Source organism: Arabidopsis lyrata, assembly GCF_000004255.2.
Source record: "Arabidopsis lyrata subsp. lyrata unplaced genomic scaffold ARALYscaffold_8, whole genome shotgun sequence".
Classification (NCBI taxonomy): domain Eukaryota; kingdom Viridiplantae; phylum Streptophyta; class Magnoliopsida; order Brassicales; family Brassicaceae; genus Arabidopsis; species Arabidopsis lyrata.
Genome location: NW_003302548.1, coordinates 20,467,540 through 20,490,738, shown reverse-complemented (window position 1 = coordinate 20,490,738; position 23,199 = coordinate 20,467,540). Strand labels below are relative to the sequence as shown.

At 34.7% G+C, this 23,199-nt stretch overlaps 2 protein-coding genes across 2 annotated transcripts; one reads left to right on the top strand and one right to left on the bottom strand.

The window, feature by feature from the left end:
* Nucleotides 1-301: 301 nt before the first annotated feature.
* On the top strand, nucleotides 302-2,129 carry LOC9300871 (cyclic dof factor 1). The gene is made up of 2 exons (XM_002866444.2): nucleotides 302-510; nucleotides 1,122-2,129. The coding sequence occupies exons 1-2, from the start codon at nucleotides 451-453 to the stop codon at nucleotides 1,920-1,922; spliced, it is 861 nt and encodes a 286-aa protein (XP_002866490.1). The 5' UTR covers nucleotides 302-450; the 3' UTR covers nucleotides 1,923-2,129.
* A 4,580-nt stretch (nucleotides 2,130-6,709) lies between these two features.
* LOC9300870 (NADPH-dependent aldo-keto reductase, chloroplastic) lies at nucleotides 6,710-8,433 on the bottom strand. Its single transcript, XM_002864749.2, has 5 exons — nucleotides 8,119-8,433; nucleotides 7,833-8,008; nucleotides 7,504-7,750; nucleotides 7,247-7,426; nucleotides 6,710-7,164 (listed from the first exon to the last, which is right to left on the bottom strand). The coding sequence occupies exons 1-5, from the start codon at nucleotides 8,236-8,238 to the stop codon at nucleotides 6,937-6,939; spliced, it is 951 nt and encodes a 316-aa protein (XP_002864795.1). The 5' UTR covers nucleotides 8,239-8,433; the 3' UTR covers nucleotides 6,710-6,936.
* Nucleotides 8,434-23,199: the final 14,766 nt, after the last annotated feature.

The window sequence follows — 23,199 nt, the reverse complement described above, 5'->3', positions numbered from 1 at the left end:
GAGATAAAGTTAAGAACCTCTTGTTAATGATGGTCTAAGAGCTTTTTGATCTGTTTGTTTAACAGAAAGTTTAGTGAAAATCTTAAACAAAAAAAAAATTATATTCTTCGAATAGTTTTGATAAAGGTTTTTTAAAAAATAACAAAAGATTATATGCTATGGTTTTAATGGGGTTTGGGAGAAAAATAAAATATCGGAGGCCACATAAACTTGTGGTCGAGAATCAAACCAAAATGCTGACCTGGCATCCACTTCACTTTTTAAAACGTATCAAAATCCCAAATCTCAAAATTTCCAAACCAAAAAAATTCTTCCAATATACCCAAACCCCAAAAAAACATCTTCGAAGAGAAACAAACAAAAAAAGCTGAAGAGAAAGAAAGAAAGACAGAGAGAGTTAGAAACTTACGAGAAAAAAGAGCACATCTGAGGAAAATTAAGCTCTTTGGTATGAAAATTCCTTTCCCGACTGTTTTAGAGGTTACTACTGATGAAGAAGAAGAAGAAAAGGTACTGATTCTGTTTGTGTTAGAGACAAGTATCGAGAAAATTAGTTTTGGTGTTTTGAAAAGTGGTTTTTTTTTTTTAATTTAATCTTTTACCCCAAAGAAAAAAAAAAGTGGTTTTTTGAGTTTTTGTTCATTTGTCCATTAAAGGCAAAAGCTCAACTGTTTTTGTTGGTATCCTTTTCTAATCATAGTTTGATGAATTGGTAAACTTTTTTGAGATGTCTTAAGCATATACAATAAAACCGACCTCTGTTTAAAACTCTACACTGTTATCTGTTCTGAGTTTTGGTGAACCAGAGGTTGCAATTTGGTCTGTTGACTTTTCATGAAACGAAAAAGCAAATTCGTTTCTCCATAAAATAATCATATTTTAGTAAAAAAAAAAAGATTGCTTTTTAGTGCACTCAAAATTCAATAAAGGTGAGAGAGAATTTAGACTTCTACTAAAGCAAAAGACTTTTTCCTCCACCAATATTTTATCTAGAACCTTCTTGAGAATCATAAACATGATAATATAAAATTTAAATTCATTTCTTTTTAACATGGTTCAAAAATATTATTCTTTCTTTATTCATCCGTCCCTAATAATCCGATTTCATTGTCTTGCATCAGAACCAAAACGAGACGTTAACTGATCAATCGGACAAAGACAAAACCCTAAAGAAACCAACCAAGATTCTTCCATGTCCAAGATGCAACAGCATGGAGACAAAATTCTGTTACTACAACAACTACAACGTAAACCAACCTCGCCATTTTTGTAAAGCCTGTCAGAGATATTGGACCTCTGGTGGGACCATGAGAAGTGTTCCCATCGGAGCAGGACGACGCAAGAACAAGAACAACTCATCGTCATCAACTTCACATTACCGCCACGTGACTATCTCCGAAACAAAAGGTCCGGTCCTTAGTTTCAGCCTCGGAGATGATCAAAAGGTCTCGAGTAATAGGTTCGGTAATCCAAAGCTAATGGCTAGGATAGAGAACAATGACGAGCGCTCAAATAACAACACGTCGAACTGCTTTCCAGGGGTTTCGTGGCCGTACACGTGGAATCCTGCGTTTTACCCGGTTTACCCTTACTGGAACATTCCAATGTTGTCTTCTCCGGTTAATTCAAGTCCTACTTCTACTCTTGGTAAGCATTCGAGGGACGAAGACGAAACGGTGAAGCAAAAACAGAGGAACGTATCTGTATTGGTTCCTAAGACTTTAAGAATTGATGATCCTAATGAAGCTGCAAAGAGTTCTATATGGACAACACTTGGTATCAAGAACGAAGTTATGTTCAATGGGTTTGCTTCGAAGAAAGAGGTTAAGATTAATAACAAAGAAGAAACAGAGACTTCTCTTGTTCTTTGTGCAAACCCTGCTGCGTTATCAAGATCAATCAATTTTCATGAGCAGATGTGATTGTATACATATGATATATACGTGTATGTATGTATAGATGTGGTGGAAGATTGAGTTAGATAAATCAAGATCTGTCTTTTTCTTCTTTCGTCGTGGCTTACATAAAGCTTAATTATAGCTTTTGTACCATACACTTTTTAGTCTTTCATGTTTGATTTTTGATGTAAGATTAAATAACGATGAAAGAAAAGTTCGTTTTAACCGTTACTTTAGGGTATTTAGAGTAAAAAGAACTGTTGTGAGTATTTGAGATAGACATCTTATTTACTTTAAACACGAGTGGATAAGTAAAGTAAGATAAGATAATGTAAAAGTTTCTTGAATTTGACCTCTTTTATGCGATAACTAACAGTTGTATTCTGGTGCGGGTGGGCACGATAAAACAGCACAAAACATGATAATGTTGAATATGGAAAACAAAGCAAACAGTAACCAAAAAAAAAAACTTTAATGAATATTAGGGTTATCAAATTTTGCCAGAATTTTTCAAATTATCGTTAATTAACCTCTTTACTTTATTTTCTGCGACTTTCTCTGCAACTAAAGTCCCTTTTAGTGGAGTGTTGTAATTTAAATCATTTTCGTATTATGTTTTTTTTTGGTAAAGTACATAAGCATCTTTGGATAATTTGTTGACCAACCATATCAAACTAATGTACTTTATCGAATATTTCTCAACCTGGTTTAAGATTTTTTAAGATTAAAACGAATAACAATATTGAAAAAGTAGACCGCCCCTTCACTCGTCGAGACAGTCTAAATCTGAATATAATCAATTGTTTACTTATTTTTATTTTTCTTGTTTTTTTTTGAATTTAATGTTAAATTATATTCAAAAGAAAATAAACGTTTTTACATATGAAATGCTAACTTTTCTGAAACATTTATAAATAGAGCTACTATCTGTTTTCTATTGCCTTGATTCAAACCATGTTTGGATTCCACCTCTATTGCCTTGATTCAAACCATGCTTAGATTCCACCTGCAGATTTCAAACAGCCACCTTTGAGTGTGCTCAAGCGATTTCGCATATTCTTATCTATCATTTTCACGAGTAGTTCCGACGGTAAGGGTTGTTCCTCGTGCCTCCTTCTGTTCCGTTCACTCCAAATCGAGTGGATGGAGTTCTGGAATACGTAACAACGTGATGCTGAAAAAGATGGATCACGTTGTGTTCCGAAATTCATTTATTTTTATCATTTTATGAACTTTGGTCTGTGTGTCTGATAGCTTAACTTAGATATTTTGGACAGCTTAACTTAGATAGTAGCCACAAATGTAATTATCCTGAACCATTTTTTATTCCATCCTTTTAAATTCTTAATAATGTGGGACAGAGTATTTTTCATTGCTGAAAGTGAAGAGCAGGGACACGTAGCTTTTTTCCTTTATACAGTATAGTATTATCTTTGCGACCCAAAAATATTAAGTATCATAAATTTGGAACTTCTTAGTAGATGACCATGAATTCTCTAATTGTTAATTCAATATTGTTCTTTTCTGTCCTCTACATATGGTATGGAATAGAATAAGAATGCATATATGAGCATTTCTAACCCCACTCTATTTTTTTCCTCTAAATTTTAATATAGAGTAAAATTCTCTCCAACTCTACTCTATATTCTACTCTAAAATAGAGTAAAAGTGAAGATTGCTCTATATATAGAGCAACTCTATAATTTTCCTCTATTTTTTACACGACTTCTATTTTAGAGCAAAGAATAGAGTAACACATTGGAGAGAATTCTATTCCATTATAGAGTTACTCTATTTTAGAGCAAAAATATAAAACTTTACATTGGAGATGGTCTATGAACAGTATTTACCGTCGATCACTTTTAACTCGTAGTTAACCCTCCACTATAATTCAAAATATTCTTTACCATTTATTTCACTATTTTGCATTTAATAAGAAGAAGAGTACTTTTAACCCAATAGTTTTAATGTAGCCTTCTAGAGCCGATTTGAATCAGACAGCTTTTTAACCACGTTAGACCATTTTTCTTGGTAATACAGATATCTCAGTGTCACTGAATTTGTGTCTTTAAACAATTCCTGCAAAACAACAAAAACTCGAGTGTGTTTGACACAAAACACATCATAAATAGAGAAATAGGTATTGATTTATTATTAAAAAAAAAAAAGTGACATGAAATTGGAAGAAAAGTAGACAAAGTTGAAAAAGGCAAAGTACACTTAGGGCATCCTCAATGGGGAATCACATTTGGGTGTTTTTAGAGTAAAAATATTGTTAAAATAATGTAAGATCAGTAATTTAGATCTTTTGTTAAAAAGTTGGTTATTGGGAGAACATGTTTAAGATCATAAGATTTAATAATATAATAATCAAAAACTTTTTAAACATATTACATTTATAAAAACTTATAAAAATTACATTTAAGTTGCAAACTTAAAAAACTTATACTAAAATTCAAAATATAATACCAAATATTTAAGAAAAAAAAATGAACCAAAAAAAATTAAATCGAATCTGTTGTTTCCTTTCCCAATTTTTTTTATACTAAAATTCAAAATACAATACCAAAGAACCGGACTTAAACCGAAAAAAGTAAACTTGTGAATAATGATAAAAAAAATTAGTCATTTTATGAACAAATAAAAAAAAAGGAAGTTTCCTAGAATGTAAAGATAAGCGGTGAAACAAATACTATATTTCTCTTTTTGAAATAAAGTTACTATAATAGAAAGAAAAATACAAAGTCATTTATTAATCTTTAACGAACAACACTCTTTTTATTAACTGACAAAAGGACAAAAAAAAATCTCAAAATATGAATCTGTTGTTTCCTTTCCTAATTTTTCCAACCAATCCCGAAATGACACGTCACCCCGCAACACCCACAAGAACAGATCCAGGACTAGAGTCCAGTTCCTGATCTTAAGTCCATTAGCCCATTTTTTTGGATTAAAAAACTGCTAAGAACATGGGAGTGGTCCGGCGTTGCAGATGACCTTAGAAAGTGAATGAAAATGAAACTTTGGGTGAGTAAACTCTACGATATGACACGTGTAAGTAATCCATCTTCGCCTTTAAAGATGACCGGACGACTCCGTGTAAAAACCGAAAAAGAGACAACTATTTTGTGTGTTTTAACTTTTGGCCATAAATTAAGTAATTCGTTCTTAAAATTGTTTTTAACAGCAAAATAGAGCCACTATTTTCATCTTTTATGCCAGAGGAAGAATCATCAAAGTGCAAAGAAATAACAGCCACTTTCATATTACCATTGAGCTGTGGATATCAACATACAAATCTCAAAAGAGTCGAAAGAATCAAGTCGTAACGCTCCAGTTACACATGCTTAAAGGCAACATCAGACTTTTCTTTCAATGGCATATTTCTATAATACGAATGCCTCTAAGTGTGCTTGAAGAAGTTGAATAAAATTATTGAAAAGAAAGAGACGACTGCAACAGAGGAGAAGAAAACATTGACGAGTTAATTTTTTCTGGACTGCTATTTCTACGAAAATGTTCTGTCTGAGTCAGGGAATGTTTCATCCTATTAGAATATGGGCTTCCAACTTAAAACCAATTGGCAAGGAATATTTCATCCTATTAGAATATGGGCTTCCAACTTAAAACCAATTGGCAATGAGTGGAGTGGCCCATATATCTTATATACTAGTCAAGATCCCTTGTCCTTTCCAATGTGGGATAATATTATCCTTAATACGCCCCCTCGAGATGATGGCTCTAGCCATTGATCTCGGTATGCTCGGGCATGGATCGGCGGACCAACTATTGGGCCGGGCCGATGGTGGATTGGATTTGGACATGTACGGATCGGGCTCTGATACCATATTAGAATATGGGCTTCCAACTCAAAACCAATTGGCAATGAGTGGAGTGGCCCATATATCTTATATACTAGTCAAGATCCCTTATCCTTTCCAATGTGGGATAATATTATCCATAATACATCCTACATTCATCAACATTTAGTTCACCTAATTAGTAACTCGCAGAGGTATATGAATCTTCATATCCATATTAAAGTTGATTGTGATTCAAATATTCTGCTTCTTTTAAAACAATAATTTTTTTTTTTTTTTGGTTTAATTCTTTCAAAACATATGTTAAAAGCATTCAACTCAAACTCACTACTCATATTTATTTACACAAATTCATGATCAGTTTCATGAAGGCATCTCAAGTTCAAAGGAAGCAGACTTTGCTGAGGCCCATAGCCTAAGGCCCATTTTTAATTGAATTCTCTCGAAACCATGTGCAACGAGTATGAGATTTCCTACAGGTTTATCAGTTAAACCGATCGGTTCATCCACCCGATTTCATTATTTGGGCCCAAAGCAGATTTAAATAGTAATAATTCTAACTGTTATTGGCGGGATGAGCCAGGCCCATGCAGTAGTGCAACGCATAGGCGACTCGCGAAAGCCCAGATAGCAAGCTATCTTAATGGGCACTCTCCCTTAAAAAATAGAGTTAATATCGTGTGGACCGATGGCCCACATATCAGATATTAAACTGATAAGAACAGATACTACACTTGATCTTAGCCAAAAGGCCGAGAAAGGTATGAATTGCTCGATTCAGTGGCATCATTATTTATACTACTTCGCTTGTCTTGAACTCTTATGTTGTTAGCGATGTGGGACTTTGGAATGAGTTAAAAGTTATAACAAAACAATCCGTCTCTCTCTTTTAGTGGGCTTTGCACACGTAGCCCAGATAATTTTTATCCACACGTAGCCCAGATAATCTCAGATTTTGGTTTAGCGTAACCGGACCAACTATACATAACTAAGTATAGCTAAGTTAATTTGACCAAGTTGAGCCGGTACCGATTTATCTAATTAAAAATTGTTTTTGTTACGTTGGATAACAGTCTTGCCGGCGACAATGGTTTTGATCCTGTGATTCATACATGTTGTAATGACTTTATATACCCAAATTTGCAAAGATCATATAAGCAAAGAGAATGTGAAGATGAAATTACATTTTGAAGTAAATGATGTGAAACCCTAATCAACTAAATTTCATTATCCCAAAGTTGTTGGATGGATTTGTAAGGACTTGTGGTTTGATTAACAAGGAACTCTCCTCTCATGATCTTCCATTCCTCCAAATGGTCAATGAGTGATAAGTCTTGATCATCCAATTTAATCTCTAAGGCTCTCTTGTTTTCTCTCATTCTTGCTCCATTAAAACTCTTCACTATCACACTTGCTCCTTTTGACATTCCCCATCTTAGTGCCACCTAGATATAAATAAGTTATTGGTTATAAGTCAATTAAGTCTCTTCATGAACAAAAGAGGAAGGAACTCAGTCCTGGAGTTACCTGAGCAGGAGTTGCATTATGCTTGAGAGCAATGGATTTGATAACAGGATGTTCAATCACAGCCGTTGATCCCCAACAATTCCCTGGCCCACCAAGTGGGGAATATCCACTTATATGGATATTGTTCTCTTCACACACTTTCCTTAACTTTCTTTGTCTCCACAATGGATGCATCTCCACCTATACGTAAATATGCAAATATTTAGTTTCTTGAATTTCCTCAACAAGAAATCTTGGTGGTAATGTTGAATGCAAACCTGGTTAACCGACGGCGAGACGGAAGCGAAATCGAGGAGATCAAAGATCTTCTTAGAAGAGAAGTTGCTAACACCAATAGATTTACACAAACCCATCTCCAAGCATCTCTCCATTCCTTGCCAAGTTTCTTCAATCCCCAAATCTTTCTCAAACTCATCTTCCTTTGGTATAGGCTCATTCACTCCTGGCTTTAGCTTTATTGGCCAATGCACCAAGTAGTTGTCTAGATACTCTAGGCCCATTGTCCTATAAGCCATAAACAATGTGATCATGAGATCAATCCCTCGATTTTCATATCGTAAGTGAATGTTTGTGGAGAGAAGCTTACTTGAGAGTTTGTATGAGGGCAGAGATAGGGTCATGGTGATCACTAGACCATAACTTGGAAGTGACAAAGAGATCATCTCTTTGGACAGTCCCATAGGAGATAGCTTGTCCCAATGCAGTTCCAAGAGCTTCTTCTGATCCATATATCTTTGCTGTGTCAAAATGTCTATACCCTATCTGCTTCCATTCCAATGAAAAACTTATAAGATTATTATGGGAATGGTATAGAAGTGATAAATATATTATATCATAAGATCATTTGATTAAGTAAATTCATGAAAATGAACCTTGATAGCTTGATGGACGGCTGAGATGGTGGTCTCTCGATCTTTTTGAGGACAATAAGTTCCCATTCCAAGCAATGGAATCGTCTTCCCACACCTGAGACGTGCCACGTCACTCCTCATCTCTCTATATCTCTTTCTTTTCTCTTGATGAGTTTTTTTTTTCTTTCCACGCACTCTCTGTTGCGTCTATGATATGTTTATATAGGCTACCAAAAGGTCAACGAGCTTGACTTTTTTTCGTTGTGACATCAATTATTATATGTAGAAATATATGACCTATTTATGGAATATTATGATAGTTAATGTTTTTAGAAGTTTTTTGAAATATAATAAGGTTAGGACTGATGAAGTATCGAAGCACGAGAGTTTTCCATGTCTTCTGGGATTTTCTTAGCCTACCCAAATCTTAATCTCTCAAACCTCAAGATGATATCCTCTCTCAATAAATTTCCTCATTTAGTGTTTCCAAAATATAGTTGCTCTTACATTTTTATTTTGCAACTTGATCATATTCCACTGGAATTGTACACGCTACTTACTTGTTTGTCAACTGTTTAATCTTTTTTCATTTAACTTTTCATTGAAGTAATGGTCTAGCATTACTTTCCGTAATAAATGACAACTAATAGCTCAAGCTTTTAAACTTGACCTTTATAGTGTCACAAGATTCACCCAAAAAAATCATACTCCAATTCATGAATGTTTTCTTCTACTTTTTTAACCGGAATATATCCGATCGTACAGGATCTAGTCTCCAACATGTGCAAAATCAAACATTTTTTACAGTTTAAAGCGGTAAAATAATAGGAGTATAGTTTAATAATAATTGAATTGGTGGTAAACATACTCGACACTAACATATCTATCTGCGTAATGACCAAAAAGAAAATCATCTTGACGAGAAAATATTTTATTACTATTAATGATAAGTTAACAATCAAAGATATACATGATATACTACAAATATTAAGAATCAGCAGGAATAGATTAATTATTGATTTTGTAGTATGAATAATATATTATTAGAATAACATCCACACTCGAAGAGGCGTTTCTTGGGATTAAAGTATAGCTTCAATAAATTAATAAGATGTTAGAAAGGGCGGTTTGACATAAGATTACTTGTCAATGATTTGATTTGAATAAAAATTTCAATTAGAGTGGAAGTCAAATCGAATGCGATTGCATGGAATCGACCGTTGGCTTACTAACCAAATTACAAATGAATTAAGCGTTGACAATTAAATTAATTGTCTAATCTCTTGAATGGATAAAACTTAAATAAAATTAAATGTAATGGTGGTTCACGTAGTATTTTACACCAGAAGACAGTCATGTTCCTGCTTTTCTAGTGCACCGCCAAAAGATTTCACAAATCTTTTTCCATGTGATTTTTTGTTTTCTTAGTTATTTTTGGGAATTTGCAGTCCTATTAGTTATAAATCTTTGCTTTGTAAACTAGAATTAAATGTCAACTACCGCTTACTCCTACTTTAATTTAATAATATTTTCATCTATATTTTGACCTCTCACATTTTATAAATTCGATAACCAAAATGATTCTCTGTTTTCTAAGTTCTTTATAAAACATTTCTTCTCCAACCAATGTAATAAAATATCGTCTATCAACCTTTTCGTGATTCATGCTAGAAGTTGAACAATTTTCTTTAAAAATAAACTGAAACAAATTAGATCAAATGTATCTTTCTGTTGGTCGTTATTAAAATTGTGGCAGTTGAAACATAAATATCACATGACAAAATGCATTGTGATCATTTGAATTCCGAATCTTTTTACATACTATTAAACTAATGTATGTTACTAAGAACGACTAATTAATTGTACATTCTACGCAAGTTATTGTTGCATCTCAACAGAAAATTAATTATGCTTGGTATCACTGCATTTTGTTGACTTCTTTAGCCTAATTTTGTATTAGTAGCGCATGCAAGCACTCTATTGGTAGATCATTGACGAAACCGTAAACAAACTTTTACAATATAAGTTTTTTTTTGAATAATATCGATACGAAATCCGTAAACAAAACCTTTAAGAAATGATCGAAGCTTTTTAATTTGAGTCTTGGTTTCAGCGTTTGGAATCCACAAAATAATCTGTATGAACTAGTAGTTTATTATTCACCATTTGAAACAATTTTATGATTTCTTGGTATTTCATCATTTTGAACGTTATGATGTGGTTTTGGTAGATCATCTATAAAAAAAACATTTCTAGCAACACGGAATATATTGATATATACAAATCATACAAACAAAAAGAACCGAACCACACGAAACCGGCTTTATTGCCCATAGACATTAGGCCATCACTATCTCTGGAGAAGTGATCTGCACTAACATCAACCTTAAACTGAATCTCTTCACGAAAACCCAAAGCTAAAGGCTTAAAATGTTAGGTTTCGACCTAAATATAAACAATGCATACACAAAAACAAATCTGAATGGGATATGCAGCATAGTGATAAATAGGTTTTGGAATAAATTGATCATGAGTATTTCTCTTTTCACTCACTGATTGTTACTGAAAATCAGTGTTCCACATCAGAAACCTAAACAAACCTTTAGATCTTCTAATCTTCTACGGTAATTTGAAACATCAAGTGGGAACTGAGAAATATGAAATTGAAAAGCAGAGATGTACCTCATCTAATATATAAAGAGAAGCCGGTTTGTAGAGAAGCAATGCCAATATTAGTGATAGCGCAAGAAGAGAAGAAGCAATACATAAATGGTTCTAAGTAGATGAATGGTTGGAAAAATTTGAGTTGAAAACTTCTTGTTAAGATTTGGAGCAAAGATTTCCAAAATATTGATTATTATGAAAAAATCAGTGTTCCACATCAGAAACATAAACAAACCCTTTCGACCTTCTGAGATACTCTATGGTAATTTGAAATATCAATTGGAACTGAGAAATATGAAATTGAAAAGCAGAGATGTACCTCATCTAATATATAAGCAATACATAAATGGTTGTATTTACATGAATGATTGGAAAAAAATTGGGTTATAATATTTTTCTTAACAAGACGATTTGTTAACGGAATTCTTGTTAAGATTTGGAGCAAATATTTCAAAAATATTGATTCTTTTGTTTTTTTTTTTTTTTTTTTTTGTGATGGTAAACATTGATTATTTTGTAGTCAAGATTTAGTAGCTTTACATTTACTTACATTAAATCGTATCTCTTATGGTATATGGGATGCAAAATTATTGGATCTGCATATATAATCAAATATTTATCTGGGTAAAAATATCTTGTTAAGATTATGTTCGATTATGCTTTGTGAAAGCATTAAAATCGGTAGAATTCTCAAATATATTTTTGACATAAATGACCTTCTGCAAATCGAACATTATATATATATTAAAAATTTTATAATGGCAAATGCTGTAGATAAGTACTAACAAAAAGTTGTTTTTCGCAAAATTTCCATATGAAAAATATTATTAACCTGTAAATTAAAATACACATAAAATGAAGAAAACTGAAGACTAAAAACCAAAAAAACTAAACAAAATATAGAAAACATTAATGAAAGTTTGCAGATGTTAAAAAAAAAAAAAATTAACAGGTAACACCAATCAATCAACGAAATCATGAGACATAGAGAAAAAAACTATGGGTCATCCTTAAAACTGGTAAAGATGGTTGTAATATGGTTACACTTTGACCTATCAAGTGCTTTTTTTAGTGCTTTGAGATCTTCATGATAATCCCGACAGGGGTTGCCGCCGTACATGCAGTCCGATGATTTCTTGAGATCACGACGTTCCTTTACAAAAGTCGATAGCGCGCAAAGGAGAATGAGCAATAGACAGACGATCACAATTAGGGCACGCCTAAACTCCAGAGGCGGAAACTCCATAACCTCCCTGATTCTTAGAAAAAGATAGGAAATTATTTGATGGAAAAAAAGGGAACCTAAGATATTTCAATAAGCAACAAGTTATAAGTGCATCTAATACATATAGTCAACGATGGAGTCGTTCATATATCATCATCGATCATAAATTAATTAGGATTTCTCGATATGCCTTTGAGTTTCTTCCGATAGAATATATATTTACAAACTTATCCCCACTCTAGTTAAACAGATCAACACCAATCAAATAAGACAAGAATTTTTGTAAGAAAAAAAAAACAGCAATGAAGTAATAATACAAACAAGAGATACAAAACCTAATTCAACCAACGAATACAAGAATAATCAAAGTTACCAAAGTTGAAATTAGGAACAAAACTTACCAAAGTTATGCGAGAGTAGGAAGAATGGGAGCAAAGTGAATTTAAGGTGGAAAAATACGCGTCTCGCAAAGGTTTAAAGATTAGGAGAAGCAATATATGGCAGGAGATGAACCCTCTAATTTATCTATTATATAATATTCAGATATTAATCCCCTACCGCCTCTTTGGCCCACTTATTATGAAGCCCATTCAATAAATTTTGGTTTTGACCCTTGTGGTGTCCTTTGCAATTGCAACCTCGAGATGAGACTAGAAGCCACCTCTTCAAAGCAACAAAATAGAGCAATGTGTCTCTCGCCTAGACTAGTTTGATTTTTAAGTCGGGTGTCCCAAGGATACAAAGTAAGCTCCTCTTGGCACCTCTTCAAAGCAACTCTTGAGTCTTGAGAGATATAGATCTCATCATAAGGAAAAAAATCTTCAAACTTGGAAGCAAGTCAACTCCATACACTCGCCTCCAGGATGAAAAATCGAGTCACCTGTATTTGTAGAGCGCTCTTTAGGGCCGGTTTATTAGATATGATTAAATGTGGTTTAGCCATTAGAAACTGGGTTTAGTGCAAATCAGAATGTACCTATTTTATATACGTATACAATATTTACACACTTGTAATTAATGTTCATCAGTTGTGAACAACATATGTTCATCCTTGTCTTGATCTCTATTCTTCTATTACGATTCTATTTGGTTCTAGCTTGAGTATTTTTTTTTTTAAATTGGCAAGGCTTTTATAGGTACCCTAAATTATACCCAAAAAAAGGTTCATCAAGACATATCATAAAATTAGGTACTTGTTATTAAATCGAGAAGGGTGTGATGTGTGCATGCACATGCAAGTAAAATAGATTCCCCAGAATTAAGTTACTCGTACGTTGAGAGAAAGAAATTACATGAAAAATATTAAAAAAAAAAAAAAACCAAAAAAAGAAAAGAAGAAGCTATATTTCTTAAAATTATTTGGTAAATCTATTGATTTGGGAGAATCTGGATCGAATACGGTGGCACTTTGATAGACGAAGAATATCTGAAAAATCTCTGATATCTTCATGACAGATGCGGCAACAATGGTAATTATGGTGATCATCTCCAAGTTCGATGTCATCTTCGTCTTCGTTTTCTTTGTCTTTGAAATATTTCCGTGACAAGATATAGATGAATGTATAGAACCACATGAGAGCTCCAAGGAAAATCACGTAAGAGAACGCGATGGCTTCCAAATTCACCATCTCCAGCTGCAATTTATATTAAAACAATATACAGTATATACTTAATTGGATGCTAATGATCGACACAAGAAACCAACTCCACTGAATTTTAAAGCCAAACGAAATCAGAGCCAACAAAAAGTTCTAGGGTTTATGGAGAATATATAGGCATAAAAGTTATATGTGTAGTGTATATATATAATCAGCGCGATGAATTAGAATTCGTTACGTCGTCAGAGAATATTTAGGATTATATTCCCAAGGGGTTTTGGATTTTCATTAATCTACTGATTTATTATATATAAAATTCGTCCATATCTTTTTCACAGCCTCTTTTGTATATTTTTAGATTTTGATCTAATCATTCCCTTATTTTATATTATAATTTTTTTCACTCCCTTTTTTTGCTAAAGAAAAAAAAGTAAAAAAAGTGAAAAATACAGTGGTCTACATCCATGCGTCATATATGTGTAGTATATACAGTATATGCGGTTAATATTTGATTTTGAGCCTGACAAGGAAGACCATAATTAGTTATTTGTTCCATATGGGGAAATAGTTAGCTTAGCTATCCGATAGATATATGTCTAATAAGCGAAAATAATTAATTTTCTTGTTATAAACTAAATGATGTTTTTATATGGATGCGACATAATAGACATCTATGCTACATTAGAGCATCTCCAAAGGGAGGTTCTCTCCAATTTTTTGATGAGTTCTCATCTTTAATTTGATCAAAAATAATTCAAAATTGATTAAACAAGAGAGAAACGATTCTCTTAAGAGAGTTTTGAGATTTTGTGAGAGGCGGACACGTGTCTCAAGTTTGATCTTCCACAAGTATGATTCATGTTTTAATACCATAGACAATGGATTTTATCAATAGAAGATGGTTAAATAATATGGAATTTGTTATGAACAGATAAGGAAGAAGTTAATGTGTAATGTAGTAGATATGATCTCGTGATTTTCAACGTCCTTTATTTAGTGCCATTCATTGGATTTGGTTCTTTTATTATCTCTGCATATTGTGATATCTTTACTTAATGTTGAGGGATTAAAAAGTAGATTAGTATAGAATGTACATGTTGAATAAAAAATGAGGTGTAAAATGTAAACATGTTATCTTCAAGCTGTTGGATCTTTCTGTGTTGGTTTAGTGATATTTTGGTGGTTCTTTATTAGAGAAGGTAGTAGGAAAAAGAAAGGTTATGGTGATGGAGATTGGATTTGTACCAACGTACGAGGATAAAGATGGAGATTGGATGTTGGTTGGTGATGTTCAATGGACATGTTCTCTTCTTCGTGTAAAAGACTCGGAATCATGAAAGGATGCTCCTGCTCTAGACTCTTCCTTATGATCTACAGAAGATGAGAAGCTTTTGTTTAAAGGAGATGATGACTATGATCGATGATCTCCTTTTTTGTATAATACGGACATATACAATTTATAAATGTTCTTTTTATAAATCGTCTCTAGTGATGTTCTTTTTGTTTTTGTATTTAGATTTGAAGCAGTTTGATGTAAAGATACATGAGGTTTTTGGTATAATACGGACATATACAATCAGTGGCGGACTAAGGAATAAATTTTACCTGGGTCAAATTTTTTTAAAACAATATTTTACAACTAATTTTATTAGAATATTATACAAACCCACAAAAAGAAAATCATTTTCATAAGCAATTAAAAAATGGTACATTAATTGATGTGATTTTTTAAGAGAGAAAAAAAATAAATGTAAGACAAAAAAACATGTATTTGAGGCTAAATGGAAAAAAAAAAGAAGTAAAAGTGTCATGTTGGAGATTTGAACTCAGAAATGGGGGTGTCAACTCCTTGGAAACTACCATTTGTGCTGTTGGTATTTACTGAAATTTAATGCAAACAATGGTATTTGATTATTTAACGTGGGTCAAGTGACCCACCTTCCTCCTTGGTGGGTCCGCCCCTGTATACAATCTGTAAATGTACGTATTAAGTAGCAATGTTCTATAAGATCAGTTTCTGTTCTTGATCATGAACATTGTATTTTAAATTTCTGAAACTTATACACATTTGTTTAACCAAAGATATTAAACTTATCGAAGTATGCCTACAAATCTTGGGAATATAATGGCATTCGAAATTGAGTTCGTCATCGAGATATGCATCAACAATTGAAAGCTGATTTGGTTGAACATATATGGCAAAACTTTCGCAACAACCAACAGTACAACTAATCGTTATTCCGGTTTTTTTTTTGCACATTTTTTTTAATGTTTTAAAATAATGAATATTTAATATTTTTATGACTTGCAATAATTATTAAGTTTTATAAAATAAAATATTTAATAATTTTATTTTTTTAGGAGAACCCCACTTGAGAACCTACCATTGGACTATGAAAAACTTAAAAAAAAAAAAAAAAAAGTTCTCATCTCATATTTTCACAAAATTTATATTAAAAAATTAGAGAGAGTCTCATGATGAGAGCTCCCCATTGGAGATGCTCTTAGAAAAACCTCTCACTATTTGTATACATGTTTGACTGTTATATGCACTAAAGAAGACACGGTAGTGAGGATAAGGAGGATGTACATCGTTGTATATAACAGTAGCTAGCCTTTGGTTGGCATATTTGCACGTACCTTCTCAGTCTTAAATTGTTGGCTCTGATTTATTCAAGTTGAAAACTCTTAGAAATGAACAGATAAATGGTGTGCTAAATTTTAAAATAGTCATAGTGGAAGATATATATGAACATATAGACACATAGAGAACAAAAAAAAGTCACGGACGTAGACTCTCTCTCTCTCTCAGAACTGGTTCGCCCTAGCCGCCGTCAACCGTAGTCTCTTGTTTTGACCTCTCCGGCTTCCGGCGCTCCTCGCCGGAGTCGTGAGAGGGTCCGTCCGTTTCTGTCCAGCCGTTTCTCTTTGGTTTCGGGTCACTCTCAACTGCTTCCCTGAGAGATCTAGATTCGTTTGTTTCCGAGCGACGTTTGGTGATGGTCTCTTCCGATTCCGGCAAGATTTCCTCTCTGCGTCGTTGTCTCTTGATTCGTAGAGGAGATCTGCGATTTCCTTTGTGTTCGTCGCTGGTTTCGTTCTTCTCAGCCTCAGAATTGGACCTTGTCTAGGTTTCGGTCGTTGGTGATAGGAGGATCCGTTGCTTCCTTTACGACTGAGACGGGTTTGTTTTCTCTCCGGTCTCTTCCGACATCCGTGTCTTTCGTCTTTGAGTTAGTTGAGTTTAGACCCTTGTTTTTCAGTTGGAATAAGTGTTATTAGGATGGTTTCAATCGTTAGCTTGGTCTTCATCTGAGAATTAGCTGGTTGTTTGGCCCTTTCTCGACGGGCTGTGTGTATGGCTTAGCCGTATGGTCCGGTTTTTGTGGCTCTCAATCTCTGGTTCTATGCTTATGGTGATAGCTCTGATTGATGGCTTTGTCTCGCTTGTTCTCTACTTCTCTATGGACTTGTTGATTCTTGCTCTCCCTCTCTTTGGTTGGTCTTTATTGTGAGCTCCCTGATTCGGTCTGTTGCCGTTCTTGTGTGGGTATGGCATCATCAGTTTGGAGTTTTGTCTCGCTCCTTGTCTCTACTTTCAGGACCTGATCGAGGTCTAGTCAGATCAATGATTTCTATCGAGGCGTCAAATTGTCGTGGTTCTCGACAACGCCGTTTCCAGAAGATTTGTGAATGGTATTGTCTGTGATTTGCTTCTTTCTTGCTGGATATGAAGTCTAGGATCAAGTTATTTGTGAGGTAATTTGGATTCGTTATAGGAGGTTTCGTTAGCTGCTAACTGACTCGTTTTGTCCGCTGTGGTTGGCTTTGCTCATCTGGGAGATAATGGGAGGTCTTTTGATAAGTCTATTTTGTTAGAGAATTTGTTTAAAGACATGCTTGTCACTTCGCTTTTTGTTGATTGTTATTTCATCGTCGTTTTCATTAGTTTCTCTGTAACTTGGGGCTTCTGCTTCCCTCTTTTGGGCTTCTGTCTCTGGGGATATCTCGTTTTTCCGCCGGCATATGTATTTCATCATGTATCATTCTATGGTTTTTTAATAAAATTCAGATGACAAAAAAAAAAAACATATGCGGTTATATAATGGGAATTTTTTTTGTTAATATAATTATTAATGGAAAAGGTGCATATACCTTCTATCGACATCATATCACTCTCACTCATGAGGGATATAAGAAAATTAGTCGTACCGAATATTTAACTATTTCGAGCTGTAGCCCCGAATAATTTTTTAAAAAAGAAGATGAAATCAGCCACAGGTCTAGGATTTTGAAATTGCATAAATTAGTATTCTATCATACTTCTCTAAATAGTTATGCAGTTTTTTCAATCCCATTTGGATTTGTATTTGTGTATTTGAAAATGAAAGACATTTCTTTGGAATAGTTAACTATTTTGTAAAGTTACACAAAATTGTAATAGTCAACTATTTCTTATAGTTAGAATACATTTTCAAATAAAAAGTAACTATACGAAAAGTTAACTATCCATGATATGCATTTGACATTTATTGAACTTTTGGGTCTAATGACGTTATCACTTGGTCTGCTTTGTTACCATGTCCTTTGGACTGTTGAAACTCCATCAACGAACTTAGTCTGGAAAAGAAGTATTTCATAGTTCACATATATAACTATAGTTTTTTTTTTTTTTTTTTTTTTTTTTGCTAAGAATGTATATATTCATTAAAAATAAAATGTTTAGGTTTACAATCATAGATTTTAAACTTAAAATATAACTATAGTTTAATATCTTTAATCATACATAAGCCGTTTATTCGAGTTCAAATGATAAGTATTCCATAATTTTTATTTATAAGCATGGCTCATGTAACAAACAAGACTGACAAATTACCCAGAAAGCATTACAACATCAATAGTAAATATGTATTTAAAATATTAAGTGTCCGAAAATATAGCTAATACAAAGTTAGTAGCATGTGAGTTGCAAAATTAAATTTTATATAAAGTAATATTATATCATTATGAATATATTTAGTTGATTAGTGATGATGCACACTTGTGAATATACATCGTCCATCTCTCTGTTTGCTAATTGCTAGAAGAGTTTTTTTTTTTTTTTTTTAAAAACAACATTGCTATAATACTTCATTATCACTATCTTTTTTTTTTTTGTCATTATCACTATCTTTTTTTTTCTCTCGTCTTTAATATTGAAACCAAATAGAGTTTAACAGAAACAGAGTAAAACATAATAAAAACATGGGAAATGAAATAACAGAAAACAGGTTATGTAACCATGCCAGACTGCCTCGTGCTAAATAAAATGCGAACCGTCATTTTCGAGTAACACTACAAACAATATCCTTAGCCAAAGAGGTGGCTTTCGGTGAAGAGAGGTGGAAACTAACCTCTCGCATCACCCGTATTACTTGTTGAATCTTAATGATCTGAAAACGATATTTAGGGTACTTCTCCGGTGTAGCTAAAGCATCAATAGCCGCTCGACAATCTGACCACAGTTCACAGGAATCTATACGAAACTCGTTTAAACTGCGGAGACACCAAATGCTACCATGAAGTTCCGCAGCTAAACAGTTTACCAATGGGAGAAAAGCATCCCGAGAGTGAAAGACTGCATCTCCCAAGTGATTCCGTAGGATCCAAGCTCCTCCAACATGGAACGAGTGCTTGATCCAAGAGGAATGAATGTTGCATTTAAGCTTACCTACCGCAGGTTTGGTCCATAGTCTCTCACCCATTGCTTGTCTCTGGTTCCTTTGAGAATGTCCCTGTTGAGATAAAGCATTTTGCTGCAGCCATTCCTTTGCTTCCTCCAAAACCGTAGCAACAACAAAATGTGGAGAGTTGGTTTTTGCCGCATACATGGAAGAGTTTCTCGCCTTCCAAATCTCCCATAGCATCCAGGGAATAGCTTCACGTAGTTCTCTGTCCAAATCTTGCTTCTCCATTAGATTCAAAAAATGATCAATCCGTTCGGTAATGGAAATCACCGATCCATAAGACCACAAAGGCAAAGCCGTGATGAGCCAGACATTTTGAGCCAAGGTGCAGTCAAACAACACATGAGAAATTGTTTCATTCGCACCACCACAGAGTTGGCAAGACGGATTAATATTAAAACCACGACTTCTCAAACAATCTGCAATCGCTAGAGCATCTGATAAAGCTTGCCACAAAAACAGTCTAATCTTTGGAGCAGTCTAATATTCAAAAACAGTCTGAGCTTCCATAGTCTTTCTTTGGTCTTATTAGCTGCTTGAATGTCTGCGGGGACAATCTCCATTAAATCTGCTTCCCTCGTTAGTACCCAGTTACCACTCTTAACAGAGTCCTTTCCATCTTTTGTATAAGCCCAAACACTTCTATTTGGTACACTAACCTTTGGAGAAAAATGATCTAATGTGGGTAACATCACATGGAGGAAAGAGTTCAGCGAGCCGTAGAACATTCCATTCACCTTGTGATGTTATTAAGGATGACACCTTGAGGTTTAGGTCCATCATTAGATCTTTTCTTATCGATCTCATGGGGTAAGTGTCTAAGATCCATTTATCTGCCCAAACGCTTGTGTGTTATCCATCTCCTATTGTCTTCATGAGACCTCTTTCTAGGAGCTCTTTTCCAAATAAAATGCTCTGCCACGCATAAGAGGGTCTATACCCAATCTTAGCCTCCAAGAAGCACTTATTCGCAAAATACTTAACCTTATACACTCTAGAGATCAAGGACTGCGGGTCATCAAGAAGACGCCAAGCTTGTTTTGCTAGGAGGGCTTGGTTAAAATGGCCTATATCTCTGAATCCTAGGCCACCGTTTGCCTTAGACTTGCAAATTTTTCCGAAGAAACCCAATGCATCTTATGTTTTTCTTCACTTGCATTCCACCAAAAGCTAGACAAGGCACTTGTGATTTGTTGACATTGATACTTAGTCAAGCAGAAGTAGGACATAGCATATACTGGTAGTGCCAAAGCCACAGATTTGATGAGAACTTCCTTTCCTCCCAAGGAGAGAGTTTTCTCATACCATCCACTTAAGCTTGATTTCAAACGATCAAAAAGTGCTCCCTTTGATCCACTAAAGCATTTCTGGAGACCTAAATATTTTCCGGTGCCACCCTCCTGATCAATTCCCGTAAATTCTTTTATCAGCTGCTTTATGTGTGGATCTAATTTTCTCCCAAACGTTATAGCAGACTTCTTGAAATTAATCATTTGGCCTGACGCTTTTTCGTAGAGGAGGAGGCAACGTTTAAATTCAGAGCATTCTTTGAAAGTAGCTTGACAAAGGAACAAACAGTCGTTCGTAAAAAGTAGGTGTTGTATCGACGGACAAGTCGGTGTTAGTCTCAATCCTGTTAGTCGGCCCTAAAGTTCAGACTTATTCATTATATGTACTAGAGCTTCAGCACATAAAATGAAGAGAAATGGTGAAAGCGGATCACCTTGTCAGATGCCTCTCTCCGGTTTAATGAAAAGCCGTAAGAGGAGCCATAGAGGAGGACTGAATAGGAAACCGATCTAACACAACTCATTATCCATGGGACCCAACGGATACTGAAACCAAGCCGGAAGAGCAACTCTTCTAAAAACTTCCATTCCACTCTATCATAATTTGACATATCATTTTTGATGGCTATGAAGTCCTCATCACAATGTGGACTTATTTTTAAAGCATGGACCATTTCATGGGCAAGAAAGATATTATCTGAGATGAGTCTTCCAGATACAAAGGCTCTTTGAGTTGCTGAGATTAAACTAGGCAGGAAAATCTTAAGCCGTGCACATAAAATCTTTGAGACTATCTTGTAAATCATCGAGCATAAGCTTATAGGCCGTAAATCAGTCATTCTTGAAGGATTCACCTTTCTTGGGATCAAACAAATCTGCGTAAAGTTCCATTCAGATGGAAGAATACCAGATTGAAAAAATTGCTGCACCTCAACAATGACTTTCAGTCCAACAATGTCCCAATAGGTTTGATAAAAGTGAGCAGACATGCCATCGGCCCCAGGGGTGTTGTCTCGAATACTGAAAACTGCTTTCTTGATTTTGTCACTTGTCACCAGCTGGTAAGGTCCGTGTTCATACTCTCTATAACTCGTGGTGTCATGCCGTCCAAAGCTTCTGAGATAAGAGACGGATTATAACTAGAGAACATCTTTCGAAAATACTATACCGCTATCTCTCCTTTCGATCCTTCCGCAAACTGTTCCGTATCATTATCATAAAAAAAAGAACTCGATTCTGTACTCTTCTTCTTTGGACACTACCATGAAAAAATTTTGTGTTCCGGTCACTGTCACTCAACCATTTTTCCTTACTGCGAAATTTCCAATACAATTCTTCTTCTCTGTAAGCTTCCGCTATATCCCATTTAAGTGATCTCGTCAAACCATGATGTGGCTGCAACTTCATACGCATGTGTTTAATTCGTTCCTTAGAATTTTGAGAAGAGTTGCGCTTCCATTGAGAGACGAGCTTCCTACATTCAGAGATGCGATGTAGTATGTCCGTCTGACCTTCATTGCCTTTCTTATTCCAACTATCTCGTATGATATTTAAGAGTTTCGATTTAGACGTCCACCTTTTATCAAACATAAACCGGCCCGATCTAGAGATATTTTCACTCACAAATCGGAGAAATAAGGACGATGATCTGAGCCTATACGCTCTAAGAATTCTGCTTGAACCCGTGGGAATAGGTGAAACCAAGCTTCATTCCCAAGCGCTCGATCTAAGCAACATTGTATCCGTTGATTGTTACTTTCCCCAGCCCAATAGAACCTGTTTCCAATACTTGGGACCTCCCATAGACGACAATCATTTATCATATTCCTAAAAAGAAAGAAAGATGATTCCGCCCGTGCTGGTCCACCAAGCTTTTCCGTGTTATTAAGAATTTCATTCAAATTTCCCAAAACCAACCAGGGATCATCTCTAGAAACTCCAATATCAATTAATCTATTCCAAATACCTTAATGAATTGCAGGATCGCCGTAAACACAAGAAATAAAGAATTGTTGTGATCCAAGCTTAACTTTTACATCAATGATCCAATGATCCGAGCTAATAACTTCAACTTCATATGCCGTCTTCCAGAAAAGTGCTAGCCCACCACTTAAGCCGATAGGATCGACAATATGAGAGTGATCATAGCCCATCCATTGTTGAATTTTCTTCACGTGATTGCTGGAGTTTTTAGTCTCCAGGAAGAATAAGAAATCCGGAAAATGCTCACGCCGCATTTCCTTCAAAGTATGAATTGTCAAGGTGCCCCCCAAGCCTTGAAAATTCTAGCTCATAAAGCGCATGCTTGCTGCGGCGGAACCACCTTATCTTCATTGCACTTGGCGAGTTTTGATGAGTTTGCGAGTTCATCAGTAGCGTTTCGCTTATACACCATGGCTGCTTCATTCTTTTTAACATCTTGAGATACTATTGGGCCTGAGGCTTTTTCACGTGCTTGAGCTTTCCTCTTCCATTGATTGGGACGCCTCCTAGTCTTAGTAGGTTTAGTTTTGTTTCCGGATGGGCTAGCTGCAGAGCCACCCTGAAACACCGTAGAACCACAAGATTGTTCGGAGGCCATAGCATAGAGATTAGAAGAG